This window comes from Mustela lutreola, chromosome 2, assembly GCF_030435805.1.
Source record: "Mustela lutreola isolate mMusLut2 chromosome 2, mMusLut2.pri, whole genome shotgun sequence".
Taxonomy (NCBI): Eukaryota; Metazoa; Chordata; class Mammalia; order Carnivora; family Mustelidae; genus Mustela; species Mustela lutreola.
Window position 1 is genome coordinate 56,160,757 of NC_081291.1, and position 25,026 is coordinate 56,185,782.

Below are 25,026 nucleotides of genomic sequence, written 5' to 3' on the forward strand. Positions count from 1 at the left end.
TATAGAAATGCAACTGATTTCTGTGCATTGATATTATGTCCTGACACTGTACTGAATTCCTGTATGAGTTCTAGTAGTTTTGGAGTAGAGTCTTTTGGGTTTTCCACATAAAGTATCATATCATCAGCAAAGAGTAAGAGTTTGACTTCTTTGCTGATTAGGATGCATTTTATTTCTTTTTGTTGTCCGATTGCCGTTTGTTGTCTGTTGTCTGATTACTAGGACTTCTAGTACTATTTGAATAGCAGTAGTGATAGTGGACAGCCCTAAGGTCGTGTTCCCGACCTTAGGGGAAAAGCTCTCAAGTTTTTTCCCCATTAAGGATGATATTCAGTGTGGGTTTTTCATAAATGGCTCTGATGATATCGAGGTATGTACCCTCTGTCTGTACACTTTGAAGAGTTTTGATGAAGAGAGGATGCTGTACTTTGTCAGATGCTTTTTCAACATCTATTGAGAGTATCATATGGTTCTTGTTCTTTCTTTTATTAATGCATTGTATCGTACTGATTGATTCGTGGGTGTTGACCCACCCTTGCAGCCCAGGAATAAATCCCACTCTTCGTGGTGAATAATCCTTTGAATGTACTGTTGGATCCTATTGGCTAGTATTTTGGTGAGAATTTTTGCATCTGTGTTCATCAAGGATATTGGTCTGTGATTCTCCTTTTTGATGGGGTCTTTGTCTGGTTTTGGGATCAAGGTAATGCTGGCCTCATAAAATGAGTTTGGAAGTTTTCCTTCTGTTTCTGATTTTTGGAACAGTTTCAGGAGAATAGATGTTAATTCTTCTTTAAATGTTTGGTGGAATTCCCCTGGGAAGTCGTCTGGCCCTGGGCTCTTGATTGTTGGGAGATAATTAATGACTGCTTCAATCTCCTTACTGGTTATGGGTCTGTTCAGGTTTTCAACTTCTTCCTGGTTCAGTTGTGGTAGTTTATATGTCTCTAGGAATGCATCCATTTCTTCCAGGTTGTCAAATTTGCTGGTGTGTAGTTGCTCATAATATGTTCCTGTAATTGTTTTTATTTCTTTGGTGTTGGTTGTGATCTCTCCTCTTTCATTCATGATTTTATTAATTTGGGTCCCTTCTCTTTTCTTTTTGGTAAGTCTGGCCAGGGGTTTATCAGTCTTACTAATTCTTTCAAAGAACCAGCTCCTAGTTTGTTTTATTTGTTTTAGTATTCTTTTGGTTTCTAGTTCATTGATTTCTGCTCTGATTATTATTTCTCTTCTCCCGCTGGGTTTAGGCTTTCTTTGCTGTTCTTTCTCCAGCTCCTTTAGGTGTAGGGTTGGGTTGTGTACTTGAGATTTTCTTGTTTCTTGAGAAAGGCTTATATTGCTATATACTTTCAGGACCGCCTTTGCTGTGTCTCAAAGATTTTGAACAGTTGTGTTTTCATTTTCATTTGTTTCCATGAATTTTTAAAATTCTTCTTTAATTTCCTGGTTGACTCACTCATCGGGAGTAGTAGTAGGATGCTCTTTAGCCTCCATGTAGTTGAGCTCTTTCCAACTTTCCTCTTGTGGTTGAGTTCTAGTTTCAGAGCATTGTGGTCTGAAAATATGCAGGGAGTGATCCCTGTCTTTTGGTACCGGGTGAGACCTGATTTGTGACCCAGGATGTGATCTCTCCTGGAGAATGTTCCATGTGCACTAGAGAAGACTGTGTATTCTGTTGCTTTGGGATGGAATGTTCTGAATATATCTGTGTGGTCCATCGGGTCCAGTGTGTCATTTAAAGGCTTTATTTCCTTGTTCATCTTTTGCTTAGATGATCTGTCCATTTCAGTGAGGGGGGTGTTAAAGTCCCCTACTATTATTGTATTGTTGTCAATGTGTTTTTTTGGTTTTGTTTTTAATTGGTTTATATAGTTGGCTGCTCCCATGTTAGGGGCATAGATATTTGAAATTGCTAGATCTTCTTGTTGGACAGACCGTTTGCGTATGATACAGTGTCCTTTCTCAGCTCTTATCATAGTCTTTGGCTTAAAATCTAATTTATCTGATATAAGGATTGCCACCTCAGCTTTCTTTTGATGTCCATTAGCATGGTAAATTGTTTTCCATCCCCTCGCTTTAAATCTAGAGGTGTCTTTGGGTCTGAAATGAGTTTCTTACAGATAGCATCTCAATGGGTCTTTGTTTTGTTTGTTGTATCCATTCTGATACCGTGTGTCTTTGATTGGGGCATTTAGCTCATTTACATTCAGGGTAACTACTGAAAGATACGAATTTAGTGCCACTGTATGGCCTGTAAGGTGACTGTTACTGTATGTTGTCTCTGTTCCTTTCTGGTCTGTTATTTTAGCCTTTCTCTTTGCTTAGAGGACCCCTCAATATTTCCTTTAGGGCTAGTTTGGTGTTTGCAAATTCTTTTAATTTTTGTTTGAACCTTTTATCTCTCCTTCTATTTTCAGTCACAGCCTACCTGGATATAGTACTCTTGACTCCATTTTTTTCTTTTTTTTTTTAAATTTTATATTTTATTTTTTTTTAAAGACTTTATTTATTTATTCGACAGGCAGAGAGAGAGGCAGGCAGAGAGAGAGGGAGAAGCAGGCTCCCCGCTGAGCGGAGAGCTCAATGTGGGGCTCGATTCCAGCACCCTGGGATCATGGCTCTTGTTTAGTGCTCTGAATATATCATGCCAGTCGTTTCTGGCCTCCAGGTCTGTGAATACATCGCTGCCAGTCTAATATTTCTGTCATTGTAGGTTACAGACCTCTTGTCCTTAGCTCCTTTCTGGATTTTCTCCTTGTCACTGAGACTTGTAAGTTTTACTATTAGATTATGGGGTGTTGACCTATTTTTATTGATTTTGAGGGGGGTTCTCTGTGCTTCCAGGATTTTGATGCTTGTTCCCTTTGCCATATTAGGGAAATTCTCTACTATAATTTGCACCCATATACCTTCTGCCCCACTCTCTCTTTCTTCTTATTCTGGGATCCCAATTACTCTAATGTTGTTTCGTCTTATGGTATCACTTATCTCTCGATTTCTCTCCTCATGGCCCAGTAGTTGTTTCTCTTTTTCTTAGCTTCTTTATTCTCCATCATTTGGTCTTTTACATCACTAGTTCTCTCTTCTACCTAATTTATTCTAGCGGTAAGGGCCTCCATTTTTTATTGCAGCTCATTAATAGCTTTTTTGATTTCAATTTGGTTAGATTTTAGTTCTTTTATTTCTCCAGAAAGGGCTTTTATTTGTCCAGAAAGGGATTCTTTAATATATTCCATGCTTTTTTAGAGTCCAGCTAGCACCTTGATAATCATCATTCTGAACTCTAGTTCTGACAACTTACTAATGTCTGTATTGATTAGGTCCCTAGCTGTTGGTACTGCCTCTTGTTCTTTTTTTTGTGGTGAGTTCTCTGCCTTGTCATTTTATCTAGATAAGAATAGGTGAATGAGAGAATAAAATGCTGAACGTGTGGCAAAGACCCCAGAAAAATATACACTAACCAATTCGGAAGAGACCTAAAACTGGGGGGAGAAGAATGGGGAGAATTTATTAGACTGGTGAATAGAACAGAGCCACCTACTTGATTTTGGTTGTATTCTGGTATTTTAGAAGAAACTACCTCCCAAAATTTTAAAGAAAGAAAAACTTACATATATGCAAAAAAAGGGTAAATGCAATGAAGGGATGGAATATGAATGTAAGGATGAAAATTTTAAAAGATTCTAGAAAAGGAATTGTTAAGTTGGTTTGAAAAAAAGTCAAAAAAAGGGGAGAATGTGATTAGGTTGGAGACAAGAACAAAGCCATGTGCTAGATTTATGGTATATTTTGATCTGTTAGAATAAATTGTATCCCAAAATTTTAAAGAAAAATAGCCTATAGTATACAAAATAGGTTAAATATGAAGGGATAAAATATGACTATAACAGTGGAGATTTAAAGATTTTTTTTAAAAGGTATCGATAAGATAAAATAGTTAAAAAATGTTAAAAAGGGAAGAGGAAAAGTTAATATAGAATAAGAAAAAAATAAAATTACAGAAATTTACCTTTGAAAAACTAAAGAATCATGGGAAAAAAGCCACGAATTCTGTGTTTTGCTTTCCCCTAGCTCTTGAGTTCTGCGGTTCTCATTGATCAGTGAATGTGGTCTTGGCTGGGTGTTCTTGCTGATCTTCTGGGGGAGGGGCCTGTTGTCGTAATTCTCAAATCTCTTTGTCTGTGGTGGAATTGCACCACACTTCCCAGGGGCCAGGCTAAGCAATCTGCTTGGGTTCACTTTTGGTAGCTTTTGTTCCCTGAATGCTTTCCATACAGCTTTGAAGGATGGGAATGAGGATGGCAGCCTCCCAGTCTCCAGCCCAGAGGAGCTAAGAGTTTGAGGCCCCATTCCTCAGTGTGCCCAGAGAAAAGCATTCAGTCCCTCCTGTCTCCCTGGTCTCCAGCTACACTCCATGCTCACCCAGCCTGTGACTGAGCATTTCTATTTCTGGTACATGGCCCTGTTTGGATTCTCCAAACCCAGCAGATTCCTGCTCCGCACTCCCGTGCTGCTCCTCCTGGAGGAGGAAGGAGGGAGTCTCTCCAGATCTGTCACTTGTGGGGTCCCTCCTGGAAGAGCAGTGGTCTGAGTGTGCCTTGGATCACAGTTTAAGTTAACCCTGAGCTGAGAGCCCACTCCTTAGTCTGTCTCTGTAGCCAGTTTCCCCTCTCTCTAATACCTGGGAGCTCTGCCACACTCAGACACCCCTAGTCTTTCTGTGAGCCCACGGGTCCTGAGACTACACTGTCCCCACCAGGGCTCCACCCCCTGCTTAGTCTCTGGAGCGATGTCTCTCAATGGAGGAGACTTCTTAAAATTCTGATTTTGTGCTGCTTCACCACTTGCCAGGAGCCAACCTGTTCCCCTGGGGTCTGTCTTTCCATTGCTTCGGATTCACTTTTCCCCCACATCCTGCCTTCTGGGAAGTGGTTGATTTTCTGTTCCTGGAATTGCTGCTCTTCTTCTCTTCTATCTCTTGTTGAGTTTGTAGGTGTTAAGAATGGTTTGATAACTATCTAGCTGAACTGCTGGGACCTAATGATATTTCAGTCTCCTACTGCTCCGTGGTCTTGCTTCCTCTGGACCTCAAAAACGTTTTTGAGTACATTTTTGTTCTCTGGCACAAGAAGATATTCCAGGCCCATCTTGTATTCTTCTTGCTCCAGACCTATGATCAGCTTTTGTTTCTCCAGCAAGCCCTCGCTCATTTAATCAGTGACTGACATGTAGAAACCAAATCTTGGCATTAGGTGTGTTCATTGCCGCCAGTGGGGTGTCACTGCTTCTTGGCCCAGAGCATCTTTGACGAGGCCTTTGCTAACAAAGTTTACAGTTAGATCCAGTTCAGCGAATTCAGTTTATTTCAGCTAGTATTTATAAGCGATATAGAGGATAAAGAGATAAAAAGGATGTATTCCTTACCATTATAAGATTGCGATTGGGGCTGCAAGACCCCTAAATTCATGCCTGTATATGGTGCAAATTGTGATATGGGTTATTGTAGTAAGAAGAATAGGTAATTATTCTTCTTTGTTGTTGTTTTTGTCTCTTGGAGAAAGACTAAGTCTCTACTAAAACACACACGTTAACATCAGATCCTTAATATCAGAGGTCTGAATTCAAGTCAGTATTTCTGTGCCTCAGTTCCCTCCTCTAAGGGCTGTTTCTCTGTGTTGTTTGAATTAAATGAGAAATAAATGTGAAACAATAGTCTGTCGCATTTTTGAGATACTCAAAGCACACTGCAGGAGTAGGGGTCTCCTATGTTTCATCTGTTCTTCACTCCCCTCAGAACCTCCATTTTGTTTAATATGATAGCGATCATAATAATTATTATTACAGATTTTTAAAACATATTTTATTTATTTTGAGAGAGGGAGAGAGAGAGAGAGGAAGAGAGCATTTGGGGGAGGCATTAGGAGAGGAAGAGAGAATCTCAAGCAGACTCCACACTGAGCATGGAGCCTAGTTCAGGGCTCGATGCCACAATGCTGAGATCATGAGCTGAAACCAAGAGATGGCCACTTAACCGACTGAGCCACCCAGGTACCCTTATTATTACTGATTTTATAAAAAATTATTGTTGATAGAACTTGGTGAGCCTGTGCCAGGTGACATGGGAGAAAACACAGCTTTCTCTGAATCTGTCCTGCCTGTGGAACCAGTGGAGATAGAGATCGAAACACCCCAACAGGCTAAAGCAAGGGAAAGAAGGTAAGATTAGGCCCTTCTCTCTAAGTTCCTGTCACACATATTGAACAAGAGCTGATACTTAATGAAAGGTTTTGAGAAACACATAGGAGACTGGGGCTGAGTACCAGCAGGCTTAGGTGAGAAAGCCCTGGGTTTACCTTGAGGACTTGAACAAGAATCCTGGTTTGTTTTAGGCTGTGGCAGGACATGGGAAGAGGAAACGTGAATATCTGGTATATGCTGAGGACTCTGCAGGTTGTCCCTTGTTTAACTTAAACTTGAAGATAGTGTGTGAATGAAGATGTGGAGGCTCAGAGATGTAACATTTTAGGAGTCACTCAGCTAGGAAGCAGTTGAGCCAAGACTCAAATCCCTCTCCTGCCAACTCGACACTCATGCTTTCACATTACATCACACTGCACAATTTGAGGCAGTGCCCCCTGTGGTAAGGAGCCCCCAATCCCAGGACTGCGCATCTGCTGGCGGCTTGGGAATGTGAACACAATGCCTGGTGGTCAATTGGCGAATGAGTTCCACTCTGTGATGGGTACATCATTAGGCATGAAGGAGGAGGGTAGATGTCTGGATGCAGGCATGAAAGATTTCACGGCACCACAGAAATGTGTGTACACCAATTTAGCCCGGAAGTACTGGTGCAAAGGAGGGAGTCAGTAGTCGGGAGGTCAGTCAGGCAGGGAAGACTCCTTGTGGGATGTGCGCCTCAAAGCACGTGCATGAGGCCTGATGGGTAGAGAGTGTCCTGAGCCAAGGTGTGCAGGTGAGAAGGAACAGAAAAGTCTGTGCAAAATAGCCAGCTTGCAGATATGCCTGAGTAGCACGGCCTTGTATAAGAGAACCAGAAGAGTGAGTCACAAGCCATGATGTGTGACTGGGGGCCTGGGGTCAGGGCCCAGGGGTCAGTCTCCCACTTTATTCTTGGATTTTTCAATATGCATGGCAGTGAAAGGATAAAAGTGGAGTTTGAGACCTATCTTCGGAGGATGATGAAACGTTTCAGTAAAGAAGTCCATGAGGACACACACAAGGTAAGGAAGGGTGGGAGGCGAAGGGACAGGGTCCTTTGTGTCATGGCGGGGTAGTGTGGTGCACACAGCTTTGGTTCTCAGTCAAGCCTGGTTTTATTTGGCTCTTCTACTCACTCTGTGACTTTGGCCAGTTTCTTTGTCTCCCTGAGCGGTTTCCTCATCTTTGAGGTGGGGTGTGATAAGTGCCTGCTTTGGAGGGGGTTGTGGGGACGGAGCAAATATGACATGCAAAGTCCGGAGCACAGACCTGGCACAAAGGAGGGCCGGACCCATGGGTACGCTCCCTCCATCCCTTCTTCCACCTGTCTCATAACCTCCATTCTTTTTTTTTAAGATTTACTTATTTATTTCATAACCTCCATTCTTTTTTTTTAAGATTTACTTATTTATTTATTTGACAGACAAGATACCACAAGTAGGCAGAGAGGCAGGCAGAGAGAGAGGAGGATGCAGGCTCCCTGCTGAGCAGAGAGCCCGATGCGGGGCTTGATCCCAGGACCCTGGGATCATGACCTGAGCAGAAGGCAGCAGCTTAACCCACTGAGCCACCCAGGCACCCCTCATAACCTCCATTCCTACCACCGCTGAAGAGACGCGTATTTGACTTCAGCCAGCAGTTAGTGAACCACATTATAGACCTAGCAAGGTACTTGGCGTTGTGGGGATGGAGACTTGTAGAAAGCTTATTTCCTACCATTAAGGAGTGTCTGTTCTCACAGACGGAACAAGACAGATGTCAAAACTGGAAATTCAAGGCTCAGAATGAGGAAAGGGAACGGTGTGGGTTGAGTGGCTGAGGAAGGTGGCTTTCTTTAAGAGAAAGGCCACTGGGGAGAGGTGGGAGAACAGAAGCTGGGGAGGCTGCCTGTGACAAGTTCAGAGGGCCCTCTAGTTCTCTGTGTGTCTGTGTAATGGAGGGTGCATGCATTGGTGGCCTGTGAGAGTGAGGGAAGGGCGCTCAGCTTTCCCTCTGATGGGCAGCAGGCAGCCAGAGTGAGAAGAGCTGACAGGGCTGGAAGAGACAGTACGTCTAAAGCAGCTGCAGAGATCTGGGAGTGAGATGAGCTCAGAGCAAGGACAGTGAGGAGATGAGACACCCACCTCCCTGAGGCCTTGAGGAGCACGTGGGATAGCGGTGCTGCTTGTACCTTTTGGAAGAGATGGAAGGAAGGGAAGAGTTCATATGACTCTAAGATCGGAAGCTTAAGTGAGGGGAGAAGAATGGAGCTGTTGACTGAAATGGGGAGGTCAGAGGTGGGGAAGGAGGCAGACAGTTCTGAAGGGAAAAGGATGTAAGATTTTGGAGGAGGCGGTGAGGAGTCACATTATCATCTCCGGAGGTTGGGGAGCGGTTGGAGCTTGGGAGCAGGGCCAGCTGGCTTTAGGGTCTGCAGCAGAAGTGGCTGGGTCCTGGCACCCAGGGAAGGGCAGAGAACCCTGTGGTGAACCCGCGCCATCCGCCAGCTTGGACAGCTACTGGCACTTGCGCAGTCTCTCCCGTCTCACCCCTGTCTTTTTGGAGCAAATCCTAAACAGCAAGGCCTCTTAAAATATAGAAGTTTATATGCTGCAGTTTTGAGATTTGGTTATTTTGTTGAGGGAATAAGTATCTAGGGAGAGCACAGGGTGAAAGACAAGGTCTTGGGAAATGGCTAATGTTGGGATTTTTACTTTCTTGTGTATAGAAATAATAAATACTTCCTGCCCACAAAATATCTCTCAGTTTGGCAGCAGAAAACCCTCTAGTTCTCAGCCTACCATCTTCCCCTTTTTCCCAGGTTCACCTGCTATGCCTGCTGGCAAATGGTTTCTATCGAAGTAACATCTGCAGCCAGCCAGATCTACTTGCTATCAGCCTGTCCATCATCCCAGCTCGTTTTACCAGAGTGCCACCTCGGGATGTGGATGCCTGCTATCTGTCAAACCTGGTGAAATGGTATGCCCTCTGGCCTGTCCTGCAGAGCCCTAGAGTAGGACTTGTGTCTCTAAGAGGTGGGGGGCCGGGCAGTTGCACAGACTTCCCTGAGGGGACCTTATGCTGGGCCTTGAGTGCACAGCCCTGAAGATAGACACACGTCAGGCACAGTCTCTGCCCTGGAAGAGCTCCCAGCCTGGCTGAGGAGACAGATGCACCCCAGGTAATCAGGGTAGTGTGAGGAGTGCTTTAGAAGAGAGCTGCTGGGTACTTTAGGTGCATGGAGCACCTAAGCATGGTCCTTTAGATGCACCTCCCAAGGACGTGTGAAGTCTGCTGGGCTCTTGAGTGGAGCCGGGGTCAGCCACACAGACTGGGAAGATGAGAGCAGAGGCAAGCAGGACTCCCGATTCCCTCTTGAGACTCTCCCGTCTGATTTTCTTGGCTATAAGAGGATAGCGAGTGTTCCTCTTGGCCCTGACTTGTGACATGGGGAATGTCTGGTTTCTCTCCAGGTTCGTTGGTACATTTACAGTGAATGCAGACCTCTCAACCAATGAGCGAGATGATGTGCAGACAACATTGGAAAGGAGGTTTGCTATTTACTCTGCACGGGATGATGAAGAGTTGGTACATGTAAGTGATTCCTCCTGGCATGGTTTTTTGTTTTGTTTTGTTTTGAATTTCTTTTCAGTGTACCAGAATTCTTTGGTTATGCACCATACCCAGTGTTCCATGCAATACGTGCCTTCCATAATACCCACCACCACGCTCACCCAACTTCCCACGCTCGCCCCTTCAAAACCCTCAGATTGTTTTTCAGAGTCCATAGTCTCTCTCTCGTGGTTCATCTCGCCCTCCAGTTTCCCTCAACTCCTTTCTCCTCTCCATCTCAAAGATTTTATTTATTTGTTTGACAGAGAGATCACAAATAGGCAGAGCAGTAGGCAAAGAGGGTGGGAAGTGGGCTCTTTGCTGAGCAGAGAACCTGATGCAGGGCTCGATCCCAGGACCCTGAGATCATGACCTGAGCTGAAGGCAGAGGCTTAACCCAATGAGCCACCCAGGTGCCCTGGCACAGTTTTTTAGTGCTGGGAGCTAATGGCCATGGCAGTCACTTGCCAGATACCATTCCAGAGTTTTCCATGTTCTTCCTTATTCAGGCCTTGTGAAATAAAAAATACGTTTAGAAGCTCAAGGAGGCCAAAGAACTTTCTCAGGGTCATTCTTCTGGTAAGCAACTAGAGTCAGGTTTGGGACTAGTATATGGGTGGAAAGCCTGCACTCTTTCAGTTGCTTGGTGTCCTGGGATTGTAAACACTTATTTTTTGGTCAGGTGCCCTAGCCTTGTTTCCCTTAACTATTCAAAAATTATGTTCAGAAGTCCATAGGAAATGTTTTTTCAAACCTTGTCTGCTGAAATCCATCAGGAAGCATTTCCCTACCTTCCGATTTGAGAAATGATATTGGCTGGCAGTGGTGCAGTCAGGAGAGTTCTGTCTACCAAAAATAGAGATAGAAATACGGCTTTATTTCCGGAAGGTTCCTATTCATTGCATACGTTTTCTGTTTGTTTACGGAAGGAGACCAGGCTTCTTGGATCTTAAAAGCCCAAACAACTGGCATCTTTACCTCTCTTCTGATTCACTTTAAAAAAGTCTAAGATGGGGCACCTGGGTGGCTCAGAGGGTTGAGCCTCTGTCTTTGGCTCAGGTCATGGTCTCAGGGTCCTGGGATCGAGCCCCGCATCGGGCTCTCTGCTCGGCGGGAAGCCTGCTTCCTTCTCCCTCTCTGCCTGCCTCTCTGCCTGCTTGTGATCGCTCTCTGTCAAATAAATAAATAAAATCTTTAAAAAAAAAAAAAGTCTTAAGATATCTGACATAGGGGCGCCTGGGTGGCTCAGTGGGTTAAGCCACTGCTTTCGGCTCAGGTCATGATCCCGGAGTCCTGGGATCGAGTCCCGCATCGGGCCCTCTGCTCAGCGGGGAGCCTGCTTCCTCCTCTCTCTCTCTGCTTGCCTCTCTATCCACTTATGATCTCTCTCTGTCAAATAAATAAAATCTTTAAAAAAAAAAAAAAAAAGATATCTGACATAGCCAGTGATGATGCCGTAATACCACCATCCAGGGAAAAGCATTAATATTTGAGTATCATTCTCCAAAACTCGGTTCCTGTGTGTATTTCCAAATTATTTTACCCCCTAAGAGGCTACCGTGTGCCCATTAAATAATTACTCCCCATTCTACTCCCTCCTCTCTCTCCCTCAAGCACGTGGCAGCCACAATCTGCTTTCTGTCCCTAATGGATTTATGTATTTTGGATGTTTTATGTGGAAGAAGTAAGTATCCTATGTGACCTTTTGTGTCTGGCTTCTTTCACTAAAACCTTTTCAGGGTTTATCTAAGTTGTAGCTTATGTTAGCCCTTTGTTCCTTTTCATGGGTGAATATTATTTTATTGTATGAATAGACCTATTTTGTGTATTCGTCAGTTGATGGATGTTTAGGTTGTTTTCACCTCTTGGCGGTTGTAAGGAGTACTACCATAAACGTGTATGTACTTGAGTACTTGTTTTAGATTCTTTGGGTATATACCTAGGAGTAAAGCTACTGGGTCATTTTATGTTTAACTTCTGAATAATTGTCAAACTTTTCCATGGCGGCTGCCCCATTTTACATTCCCACGAGCAACATACAAGGGTTCCAATGTCTCCAGATCTTTTCTAACACTTGTATTTTCCTTTTTTATTTTTTATTCTAGCTATCCTAATAGGTGGGAGGTGCTGGCTCATTGTGGATTGGATTTACATTTCCCTGTTGACTCATGATGTTACCATCTTCTGTGCTTGTTAGCCATTTATATATCTTCTCAAGAGAAATGCCTGTTCAAATTGAAATGCCTGTTCAAATCCTATGCCCATTTTTTGGTTGGTTTCTTCATCTTTTTGTTGTTCAGTTGTGAGGGTTCTTTCTATATTCGAGATGCTAATCCACTCTCAGATACATGCAAATATCTTCTCCTATTCTGGAGGTTGTCTTTTCCCTTTCTGGAGAAAGTCTGTTGAGCCACAAAAGTTTTAATTTTGATGAAGTCTGCTTTTTCTATTTTTTTTTTTAATTCCTTATACTTTTGGTGCCATATCTAAGAATCTAGTGTCAAATCTAATTTTACCCTTTATGTTTCCTCCTAAGAGTTTTACAGTTTCAGCTCTAACATCCATTTTGAGTCTTTCATCCATTTTGAGTTAATGTTTATATATGAGTTGAGGCTGGTGTTTGACTCCCTTGTTTTTGCATGTGAATATCCACTTGTCCCAGACCCCTTGGTTGAGGAGACTATTCTTCCAGTTATTTATTTTGTTATCTTCACTACTGGTTGAAGACAAGTGTTTCAACGGGAATTGCCTTGGTACCCATGGCCTTGGTACCCATGTCAAAAAGCAGTTGGCTGTTGGTGTCTGGCTTACTTCTGATTGCCTTAACCATCATGACTCCTTTGTCTCCTCCATTCTGACAGTTTCTGGGTCTTCCCTCATCCTTCCTGCCTTGACACTTTTCAGAGTACTGCTGAGGAATTTTGTAGAGTGTCCTTCAATTTGGGTTTCTCTGTTATTTTCTCATTCTCCCCCCAACATGGAACTCCAGAATAAATACGCAAAAATTATTATTTTTTCTGCTATGACACAGTGTCTCAAAATATGCCCTCCTCTTTCTGGCCTTCTCAGTGAGGCATTATAGTGACTCAGGAGACACTGATGTCTGCCTGGAAGTTCTTGCTCAGATGCTTTATTGCATGCCATTTTGGAGGTTCATTCTGATGAGAAGACTCCCCTCCTTAAAGGATAGCAGAATTTTTAGAACTGCAGCTTCTGGTGGAAAGACTTGTTTATGGGGAAAAATTATAAACGGAATAGGCTTTGGGGATCTGGTGATAATGATGTTTTGTACTTTTTCTTCTCAAAGTGATACTTCATTTAATTCTTTAATTTTATTTATTTTTTCTTACCATAGCGTGTACCCTCTCCAATGCACATAACCCAGTCACCCCAACCCTCCCATTCCCCTTCTGTCCAGCAACTCTCAGTTTGTTTCCTGAGATTAAGAGTCTCTTATGGTTTGTCTTCCTCTCTGGTTTCATCTTGTTTCATTTTTTCATCCCTTCCCCTATGATGCTCTGTCTTGTTTCTCAAATTTCTCATATCAGTGAAATCATATGATAATTATTTTTCTCTGATTGACTTATTTCGCTTAGCGTAATACTGTGTAGTTCCTTCCATGTCATTGCAAATGGCAAGATTTCATTTTTTTTTTTTTTGGTGGCTGCGTAGTATTCCATTGTGCGTATATATATATATATATATATATATATATATATATCTCACATCTTCTTTATCCATTCATCTGTTGTTCTTTCTTTAGTTTGGCAATTGTGGACATTGCTGCTAGACATTCAGGTGCACGTTCCCCTTTGGATTACTGCCTTTGTATCTTTAGGGTAAATACCCAGTAGTGCAATTGCTGGGTCGTAGGGTAGCTCTATTTTCAACTTTTTGAGGAACCTCCATACTGTTTTCCAGAGAGGCTGGACCAGCTTGCATTCCCACCAACAGTGTAGGAGGGTTCCCCTTTCTCTGCACCCTCGCCAACTCCTGTCATTTCCTGACTTGTTAATTTTAGCCATTCTGACTGGTGTGAGGTGGTATCTCACTGTGGTTTTGATTTGTATTTCCCTGATGCTGAGTGATGTTGAGCACTTTTTCATGTGTCTGTTGGCCATTTGGATGTTTTCTTTGCAGAAATGTCTATTCGTGTTTTCTGCCCATTTCTTGACTGGATTATTTGTTCTTTGGGTGTTGAGTTTGATAAGTTCTTTGTAGATTTTTGGGTGCTAGCCCTTTATCTGATACATCATTTGCAAATATCTTCTCCCATTCTGTCAGTTGTCTTTTGGTTTTGTTGAATTTCCTTTGCTCTGCAAAAGCTTTTGATCTTGATGAAGTCCCAATAGTTCGTTTTTGCTTTTGCCTTTGAAGATGTGTCTAGGAAGAAGTTGCTGTGGCTGAGGTTGAAGAGTTTGCTGCCTGAGTTCTCCTTAAGGATTTTAATGGATTCCTGTCTTACATTGAGGTCTTTCATTCATTTTGAGTCTATTTGTATGTGTGGTGTAAGGAATTGGTTCAGTTTCATTCTTCTGCATGTGGCTGTCCAATTTTCCCAACACCTTTGTTAAAGAGACTGTATTTTTTCCATGGACATTCTTTCTTGCCTTGTTGAAGATTAGTTGACCATAGAGTTGAGAGTCTATTTTTGGGCTCTCTGTTCTGTTCAGTTGATGTATATGTTTCTTTTTGTGCCAGTGCCATATTGTCTTGATGATTACAGCTTTGTAATAGACCTTGAAGCCTAGAATTGTGATGCTACCAACTTTGGTTTTCTTTTTCAATGTTCCTATGATTATTTGTTTTTTTTTCTGGTTCCATTTAAATTTTAGGATTATTTATTCCATTTCTTTGAAAAAAAAATTGATGGTATTTTAATAAGGATTGCATTAGATGTGTAGATTGCTCTAGGTAGCATAGACATTTTCACAGTGTTCTTCCATGAGCATGGAACGTTTTTCCATTTCTTTGTGTCTTCCTTAATTTCTTTCGTGAGTACTCTATAGTTTTCTGAGATGCTTTGACTCTTTGGTTAGATTTATTCCTAGGTATCTTATGATTTTGGGTCCAAAAAATGGGATCAACTCCTTAATTTCTCCTGTCTTGTTGGTGTATGGAAATGCAACTGAAGGGGCACCTGGGTGGCTCAGTGGGATAAAGCCTCTGCCTTCGGCTCAGGTCATGATCCCAGGGTCCTGGGATCGAATGCCACATCGGGCTTTCTGCTCAGCAGAGAGCCTGCTTCCCTTCTTCTCTATCTCTCTCTCTGCATACTTGTGATCTCTCTCTCTCTGTGTCAAATAAATAAATAAAATCTTTAAAAAAAAAAAAAAGAAATGCAGCTGAATTCTGTGCATTGATATTATGTCTTGCCACTTTATTGAATTCCTGTATGAGTTCTAGTAGTTTTGGAGTAGAGTCTTTTGGGTTTTCCACATAAAGTATCATATCATCAGCAAAGAGTGAGAGTTTGACTTCTTTGCTGATTAGGATGCATTTTATTTCTTTTTGTTGTCCGATTGCCGTTTGTTGTCTGTTGTCTGATTACTAGGACTTCTAGTACTATTTGAATAGCAGTAGTGATAGTGGACAGCCCTAAGGTCGTGTTCCCGACCTTAGGGGAAAAGCTCTCAAGTTTTTTCCCCATTAAGGATGATATTCAGTGTGGGTTTTTCATAAATGGCTCTGATGATATCGAGGTATGTACCCTCTGTCTGTACACTTTGAAGAGTTTTGATGAAGAGAGGATGCTGTACTTTGTCAGATGCTTTTTCAACATCTATTGAGAGTATCATATGGTTCTTGTTCTTTCTTTTATTAATGCATTGTATCGTACTGATTGATTCGTGGGTGTTGACCCACCCTTGCAGCCCAGGAATAAATCCCACTCTTCGTGGTGAATAATCCTTTGAATGTACTGTTGGATCCTATTGGCTAGTATTTTGGTGAGAATTTTTGCATCTGTGTTCATCAAGGATATTGGTCTGTGATTCTCCTTTTTGATGGGGTCTTTGTCTGGTTTTGGGATCAAGGTAATGCTGGCCTCATAAAATGAGTTTGGAAGTTTTCCTTCTGTTTCTGATTTTTGGAACAGTTTCAGGAGAATAGATGTTAATTCTTCTTTAAATGTTTGGTGGAATTCCCCTGGGAAGTCGTCTGGCCCTGGGCTCTTGATTGTTGGGAGATAATTAATGACTGCTTCAATCTCCTTACTGGTTATGGGTCTGTTCAGGTTTTCAACTTCTTCCTGGTTCAGTTGTGGTAGTTTATATGTCTCTAGGAATGCATCCATTTCTTCCAGGTTGTCAAATTTGCTGGTGTGTAGTTGCTCATAATATGTTCCTGTAATTGTTTTTATTTCTTTGGTGTTGGTTGTGATCTCTCCTCTTTCATTCATGATTTTATTAATTTGGGTCCCTTCTCTTTTCTTTTTGGTAAGTCTGGCCAGGGGTTTATCAGTCTTACTAATTCTTTCAAAGAACCAGCTCCTAGTTTGTTTTATTTGTTTTAGTATTCTTTTGGTTTCTAGTTCATTGATTTCTGCTCTGATTATTATTTCTCTTCTCCCGCTGGGTTTAGGCTTTCTTTGCTGTTCTTTCTCCAGCTCCTTTAGGTGTAGGGTTGGGTTGTGTACTTGAGATTTTCTTGTTTCTTGAGAAAGGCTTATATTGCTATATACTTTCAGGACCGCCTTTGCTGTGTCTCAAAGATTTTGAACAGTTGTGTTTTCATTTTCATTTGTTTCCATGAATTTTTAAAATTCTTCTTTAATTTCCTGGTTGACTCACTCATCGGGAGTAGTAGTAGGATGCTCTTTAGCCTCCATGTAGTTGAGCTCTTTCCAACTTTCCTCTTGTGGTTGAGTTCTAGTTTCAGAGCATTGTGGTCTGAAAATATGCAGGGAGTGATCCCTGTCTTTTGGTACCGGGTGAGACCTGATTTGTGACCCAGGATGTGATCTCTCCTGGAGAATGTTCCATGTGCACTAGAGAAGACTGTGTATTCTGTTGCTTTGGGATGGAATGTTCTGAATATATCTGTGTGGTCCATCGGGTCCAGTGTGTCATTTAAAGGCTTTATTTCCTTGTTCATCTTTTGCTTAGATGATCTGTCCATTTCAGTGAGGGGGGTGTTAAAGTCCCCTACTATTATTGTATTGTTGTCAATGTGTTTTTTTGGTTTTGTTTTTAATTGGTTTATATAGTTGGCTGCTCCCATGTTAGGGGCATAGATATTTGAAATTGCTAGATCTTCTTGTTGGACAGACCGTTTGCGTATGATACAGTGTCCTTTCTCAGCTCTTATCATAGTCTTTGGCTTAAAATCTAATTTATCTGATATAAGGATTGCCACCTCAGCTTTCTTTTGATGTCCATTAGCATGGTAAATTGTTTTCCATCCCCTCGCTTTAAATCTAGAGGTGTCTTTGGGTCTGAAATGAGTTTCTTACAGATAGCATCTCAATGGGTCTTTGTTTTGTTTGTTGTATCCATTCTGATACCGTGTGTCTTTGATTGGGGCATTTAGCTCATTTACATTCAGGGTAACTACTGAAAGATACGAATTTAGTGCCACTGTATGGCCTGTAAGGTGACTGTTACTGTATGTTGTCTCTGTTCCTTTCTGGTCTGTTATTTTAGCCTTTCTCTTTGCTTAGAGGACCCCTCAATATTTCCTTTAGGGCTAGTTTGGTGTTTGCAAATTCTTTTAATTTTTGTTTGAACCTTTTATCTCTCCTTCTATTTTCAGTCACAGCCTACCTGGATATAGTGTTCCTGGCTACATGTTTTTCTCATTTATTGCCCCGAATATATAGCCCTTTTTGGCCTGCCAGGTCTCTGTGGACGAGTCTGCTGCCAATGTAATATTTCTACCATTGTAGGTTACAGATCTTTTGTCCAGAGCTACTTTCAGGATTATCTCTTTGCCACGGAGACTTGTAAATTTTACTCTTAGATGACAGTGTTGACCTATTTTTATTGATTTTGAGGGGGGTTCTTTATGTCTCCTGGATTTTGATGCTTGTTCCCTTTGCCATATTAGGGAAGTTCTCTTCTGTAATTTGTTTCAATATAGCTTCTGCTCACCCCTCTTCTTCTGGGAATCCAATTCTTCTAATACTGTTTTGTCTTATGTTTTTGCTTATCTCTGAAATTCTCTCCTCATGGTCCAGTAGTTGTTTCTCTGTCTTTTTCTCAGCTTCTTTATTCTCCATCATTTGGTCTTATATATCACTAATTCTCTCTTCTGTCTTATTTATCCTAGCAGTAAGAGCCTGCATTTTTTATTGCACCTCATTAATAGGTTTTTTGATTTCAACTTGGTTAGATTTTTGTTATTTTATTTTTCCAGATAGGGATTTTTTAGTATCTTGTGTGCTTTTTTTCAAGCCAGCTAGCATCTAGATAATTGTCATTCTGAACTCTGAACTCTGGTTCTGACGTCTTACTAATGTCCATATTCATTAGGTCCCTAGCCATCAGTACTGCCTTTTGTTCTTTTTTTTTTTTTTTTTTTTTGAGGTTAGTTTTTCCCGCCTTGACATTTTATCTAGGTAAGAATAGATGAATGAGAGAGCACAATACTAAAAGGGCAGTAGCAACGACCCCAGAAATATGTACACTAACCATATCAGAAGAGACCTGAAGCCAGGGGGAGAAGAGGGGAGAAGAAAATATATATGTATTTATACACACACACAAACACACACAAGATTACACTGGTGAATAGAATAAAGTCACACACTTGATTTTTGGTATATTTTGGTCTGTTAAAAGAAACTGCCAAAATTTTAGAGAAAAGAATATATATATAAAATTATAAGGGTAAACACAATGAAGGGATGGATTCTAATTGTAAAGATGAAAATTAAAAATGATTTTAAAAAAGGAATTGATGAGAAGTCACTTAAAAAAAAAAGAAAAACAAAAAAATGTTATCAGGCTAGAGAGTAGAAGAAAGCCATATGCTAGATTTAAGGTATATTTCGATCTGTTAGAAGAAACTGTATACTAGAATTTTAAAGAAAGGAAAACTTACATGTATCCAAAAAATAAGGTTAAATACAGTGAAGAGATAGAATATGAATAAAACAATGAAAATTAAAAAAGGTTTTAAAAAGGTATTGATAAGATAGAGTAGTTAAAATAGTAAAGAAAAAATTAAAAAACAATAGAGTTAGAGAAAAATAAAATTTAGAACATTTAACTTGGAGAGACTAAAGAGTCCTGGTTTAAAAAAAAGCCAGGAGTTGTATGTGCTGTATTCCCCTTACTCTGGAGTTCAACAGTTGTCATTGATGGTTGAACTTGGTTTTGGCTAGGTGTTGTTAGTGATCTTCTGGAGGAGGGGCCTGTTGCAGTGACTCTCCAAAATGTCTTTGTACCACCCTTGCCAGGGGCCAGGCTCTGAGAGCTCGGGGCCCCACTCCTCAGTGCGCCCTCAGAGAAAAGCAGTCATTCCCTCCTGTTTCCCTGATCTCCGGCTGCACTCCAGGCTTACCCATCCTGTGGCTGACCGTTTTCCAGCTCTGGTGCATGGCCCTGCTTAGAGTCTCCAAACACAGCAGATTCCTGCAGCGTGCTCCCGTGTCTCTCCTCCTGGTGGAGGAAGGATGGGTTGTTCCCCGGATCTGCCACTTGTGGGGTTCCTGCATGAAGAGCAGTTGCCCGACTGTGCCCAAGATTACGGTTTATGGCAACCCTGAGTTGAGCACCCACTCCTCGGCTCTGTCTCTGTAGCCTACTTTCCTACTCTGATACTTGGGGGCTGTGCCACACTCAGGCACCCTGGGTTGTTCTGTGGCCCCACAGGACCTGAGACCACACTGTCCCCGCGAGGGCTACAACCCCCCCACTTAGCCTCTGGAGCATCGTCCCTCAGTGGAGCAAACTTATAAAAGTTCCGACTGTGTGCATTGGTGCTTTGTGGCTTGCCGAGAGCCGGCCCCTCCCGCCGCGACCTATCTTCCCTTCTGTCACCTCATATTCATTTTTCCATTTTTCTGCACTTCCTGCCTTCCAGAATGTGGTCGCTTTTTTGTTCCAAGAGTTATTCTTTTGTCAGTTTTATTTTTTTAAAACAATTACATTTTTTTAAAGATTTTATTTATTTATTTAGCAGATAGAGATCACAAGTAGGCAGAGAAGCAGGCATAGAGAGAGAGGGGGAAGCAGGCTCCCTGCCGAGCAGAGAGCCTGATGTGGGACTCGATTCCAGGACCCTGGGATCAGGACCTGAGCCAAAGGCAGAGGCTTTAACCCACTGAGCCACCCAGGTGCCCCAGTTTGTTTTTGTTTTTTTAACGAAATTTAACATAACACATTAAAAACCAAGCTTCTCTGAGATGTAGTGAACATCTTTCCATTTTTCTATAAAAAGATACCTGTTTGGCATCATTTTTAGTAGTGTTCAGGGTTTTAGGCACCTATTTGGTGGTTTCTAACTTTTCCGTATTCTAAAAAAAAGAACTACCACAACAAATACCATGAATTTTGTTAAAACCTCCATTCTTTTCTTAGGATAAATGCATCATTCTTTTTCCCCACAGATATTTTTACTGATCCTCCGGGCCCTACAGCTCTCGACCCGACTGGTTCTGTCTCTGCAGCCGATTCCTCTGAAGTTACCCCCAGCAAAGGTGGGGTTCTCCCAAAGGGCAGTTGGCTCAGCAGGGAGGGAGAAATCATCATATAACAAAATAATTGGTCATTGGACTACTTTTATGGGTTGGCCTTTATGGAGTGTGGGCCCCTTGGAGCCTACCTTGCTCACCCCCATGTTTGGAAGACTGGTCGCCAGTGGCACAGAGGGCACAGAGGGGCCCAAGAGAGGTCCTGGCTGCCTGGTGGCTTAGTTTCTGCCTTGTGACACAGCAGAATGGCCCTATCCTCCTCCTCCTTGGCTGTGCTGAACAGTTAGGGATGAAAGACTCTGCCTTCTGCTGTCATCTGAGGAGGAGGGTTGGCACTAGACGAGCTGCACTGTTGGTACTGTCGAGACTTAGTGGTCCAGAGGTGGATTTAATTCCATCATCTTTTTTTTTTTTTTTTTTTTTTTTTTTTTTTTTAAAGATTTTATTTATTTGTCAGAGACAGAGAGAGCGAGCGAGCACAGGCAGACAGAGAGGCAGGCAGAGGCAGAGGGAGAAGCAGGCTCTCTGCCGAGCAAGGAGCCTGATGTGGGACTCGATCCCAGGACCCTGGGATCATGACCTGAGCCGAAGGCAGCTGCTTAACCAACTGAGCCACCCAGGCGTCCCTAATTCCATCATCTTAATGCAGCAAGTTTTTTAAGTCCATCAGTATTTATTTGCAAGGCATGTTATATGCAAGGTGGGTACTATTACCGAGGAAACTGATGCAGAGTTTTACCCATATGTAATAAATAAATATTTGAGAAAATGTAAATAAATGTATATATAGTTGACTGGAACACATAATGGATGAGAAGCAGCACTGGAGTTGGAAACCAGGTTCCTGTGTTTCCTGTGTTCACACCCCTGCCCCTCCCACCAGGTTCTAGAGTGCAAAGAGTTTACTTTGTGGCTTAGCTAAGATACCACAGATTTTAGTGAATACATTCTTACATTCCTAAAGGATTGTTGGCCCTGCCCTACCCTGTCTGAGCTGGGGACATCCTGTGTGTGCTGGTTCTGTAGCCAGTGATTTAGCCCTGGCAGAGTATGGGATCTCTATCATATGAGCACAGAAAGGAAAAACATAGTTTCCTCTTCTGTTTAAGGGAAAGAAAGCTCCAAAGGTGACATCTGTGGAAGGTGCTGGAGGCTCCTTGGAAACTTGCAGCCCAGTTCTAGAAAGCCAAACCAAACCCAAGACCAGCCAAGGAACCAGACAAGAAGTCACATCATCTAAGGGCCCTGGCCGTCCAAGTGCCAAAGGGAAGAGGAGCAAAGCAGCTACAGTCAGGAAGAAACAGAGAGAGCCCTCCAGTGGGGAAGAAGAGCACAAGGCAGCAGGGCAGCAGGAGGATACCCAGAGACGTCGGCATGGCCGAGAGCGGCAGGTGGCCTCCAGGGTGTCTTATAAAGAAGAGAGTGGGAGTGACAAGGGTAGTAGCAGTTCTGAGTTCGAGCTCTCCAGCGGGGAAGCCCATCACTCATCTGATGAGGATTCTGAACCTGGCCTTCCCAGGCAGAGATCAAAGGCAGGGTCCAGGAGTGACTCCAGGACCCAACGTGGAAGGCACCCTAAGCACCCTGGCTTCCTAGCAGCAACCACAAGCTCTTCAAGCAGTAAGAGTAAACGAGGCAAGAAAATCTTCAGTGATGGTGAGGGGGCAGAAAGAGGGAAAGCAGCTGGTGTAGACCAGTGGCTAGAGGTGTTCTGTGAGCAAGAGGAAAAGTGGGTGTGTGTGGACTGTGTGCATGGTGTGGTGGGCCAGGCTCTGTCCTGTTACAAGTATGCCACCAAGCCCATGACCTATGTGGTGGGCATCGACGGTGATGGCTGGGTCCGGGATGTTACCCAGAGGTACGATCCAGACTGGATGACTGCGACCCGCAAGTGCCGGGTCGATGCCAAGTGGTGGGCTGAAACCTTGAGACCATACCAGAGCCCGTTGGTGGAGAGGGAGAAGAAAGAAGACTCAGAGGTAAGGCCTTGGCTGCTGTGGACTTGAAGGCCCATCTTGGTGCCCCTTATATATGCCCAGTCCCATGTGGTGGGGGTATCTTTGTGTGTGATCTGGAATTTTCACAATACTATAGACCTGGGATGGCTTTTGCCTTGATTTTACCAGTTAAAAATGGAGGCTCTGAGAGATTAACTGCTTTGGTATTTGAGCCCACATCTATCTGGCCGTTATGCAGCACACTTTTAGTTACCTTCTATTTGTAAATTTGGAGCTTTAAAACAATTTACACAGCCATATAAATTGCTCTGAGTGAAAGAAGACAAAACTCATGAGTGTGGTGGCCGTGTGTCTCCCTGCCCTATTTGAGCCCCATGTGGAATTGTCCACTGAGAAATCAGAATCCTGAAAGAACTACTAAAAGAATGAGTTTGTCACAGGGAGCACAAGGGCAAGGAGAGACATGGTGCCAATGGCCCATTGGAGTTTCCTGGGAGAGTAGGGTCAAGTAGACCCAAGTAGACCCCCATCACAGAGCAGGTAAGGCCTTCCTGAAGAAAACCTTGTGTTTTCCCTGAGGACAAGAGCAGGCACTAACCTGCTTGTGTTGGCCAGGGTGTCCAAGCACTGAGAATGAATAGGTTAGATGACTTTTCACAGTTGCCACAAGCCCCGGGATTCCATGCTTTATCTGAAACCTGCCTAGAACCAGACTGCAGGCGCAATGTTATGGTTATTGGTGCTCACGAAACCTCTGCTTCACTGTTTTGCTGAACAAGGTGGTCTAGGGCTCGCCTGCCTCAGACCTCCCCTCCTCTTCCAGACATGTTCAGCATTATCTCTCTGGCCTTTGCAGTTCCAGGCAAAGCACCTGGGCCAGCCTTTGCCTACTGTCATTGGCACATACAAGAACCACCCTCTGTATGCGCTGAAGAGGCATCTGTTGAAATACGAGGCCATCTACCCTGAGACAGCTGCGATTCTTGGCTATTGTCGTGGAGAAGCTGTCTACTCCAGGTGCGTGAGGCAGCTTGGTGGCCCTGTGGGCTTCCCGATGGCCTGGGACTATCAGGCTCCTGGATGGGGGCAGGGAGTGCTGCTTATGTCAGCCCTTATGTCAAACGGGATGAGCTTTATGGTGTGTGTATGTGTGTGCTGTTTCATGGGGGCACATGTAGAAGGGATTCAGGCTTGAAGATGAAAACAAGGGTTAAAAGACCAGCAGGTGCAAAAGAGTTATGGGGGAAAAATTGAAAAGTATGACAAGGCTTATATGGGACAATAGGAAATACATCCCTAAAATGTAAGTTACAAACATACAAAAGAAGAAAATAAAAGATTTGATCATGAAAATTAAAGGGAGTGGATATTTTAATGGGGACGGAGCTTCTGTTTGGGAAGATGGAAAAGTTCTGGAGATGTGTGGTGGGGACAGTTACTCAACAGCATAAATGTACTTAACACCATGGAACTGCACACTTAGAAATGGTTAAAATGGTATATTTTGTATATATTTTGTTCACACTAAAAAAAATGGCAGAAGAGGGGAAGGGAATAAGAGAAGAACGTAAAGTACATACAAAATTAAAACAAAAGATACTTTTTTAAGATTATTTATTTATTGAGAGAGAGCATGCACGCAGGGTAGGGGCAGAGGGAAAGAGTTTGAAGCAGACTCCTTGCTGAGCACAGAGCCCAAAGCAGGGCTCCATTGCACAGCCCTGAGATCATGGCCTAAGCCGAAATCAAGAGTCGGACGCTTAACCAATGGCATCACCCAGGTGCCCCTAAAACAAAAACTTTTAATGTCAATTTAAGGTGAGAAAGAAAGAAAAGTAGAAGCAGACCTTTTAAGAAAATAGCAATAGAAAGAAATTACAATGGAATACTACTCAACCATCAAAAAATGAAATCTTTCCATTTGCAATGACATGGCTAGAGCTAGAAGAATACAGTAAGCGAGACAAGTCAATCAGAGAAGGTTATCATGTGATCTCACTGATGTGCGGAATTTAAGAAGCAGAACAGGATCATAGGAGAAAGGAAAAAATAAAAGACAAAATCAGGGAACAGATCATAAGAGACTTAATCATAGGCAACAAACTGAGGGTTGCTGGAGGGGTGGGGAGTGGGGTAACTGGGTGATGGACATTGAGGAGGGCATGTGATGTTACACTTGATCTTAGCCAAAAGGCTGAGAAATGATAGAGTAGTGCACGTGATGTAATGATTACTGGGTATTATGTAAGGTTGATGAATCACTGACCGCCACCTCTGAAACCAGTAATACCTTATGTATTAATTAATTGAATTTAAATTTAAATTGAATTTAAATAAAAAACAGATAACAGTTTTGTTATCTAAAAAAACAAAAATGATAACTAAAATGTGGCTTTTTATTTTTCATTTTTATTTTTTTTTTAAGGATTTTATGTATTTATTTGTCAGACAGACTATGTACAAGTAGGGGGAGCGGCAGGGAGAGGGAGAAGCGGGCTCCCCACTGAGCAAGGAGCCCCCTGGGGGACTCGATCCAAAGACCCTGGGATCATGACCTGAGCTGAAGGCAGACGCCTAATCAACTGAGCCACCCAAGTGTCCCAAGAAGTGGCTTTTTAA

At 42.7% G+C, this 25,026-nt stretch overlaps 1 protein-coding gene across 5 annotated transcripts in view; it reads left to right on the forward strand.

Moving 5' to 3' along the window:
* The window catches only part of XPC (XPC complex subunit, DNA damage recognition and repair factor), a 53,332-nt gene that overhangs the window by 19,664 nt on the left and 8,642 nt on the right, over window positions 1-25,026 (forward strand). For 4 of the 5 annotated variants that reach the window (XM_059161848.1, XM_059161853.1, XM_059161850.1 and 1 more), the window contains 7 exons: window positions 6,096-6,219; window positions 7,160-7,244; window positions 9,023-9,180; window positions 9,675-9,795; window positions 20,366-20,455; window positions 21,559-22,428; window positions 23,264-23,424. In XM_059161848.1, the coding sequence (XP_059017831.1) occupies window positions 6,096-6,219; window positions 7,160-7,244; window positions 9,023-9,180; window positions 9,675-9,795; window positions 20,366-20,455; window positions 21,559-22,428; window positions 23,264-23,424 (1,609 nt within the window). The remainder of the gene's footprint in view (window positions 1-6,095; window positions 6,220-7,159; window positions 7,245-9,022; window positions 9,181-9,674; window positions 9,796-20,365; window positions 20,456-21,558; window positions 22,429-23,263; window positions 23,425-25,026) is intronic. The other variant, XM_059161849.1, reaches the window with a different exon arrangement.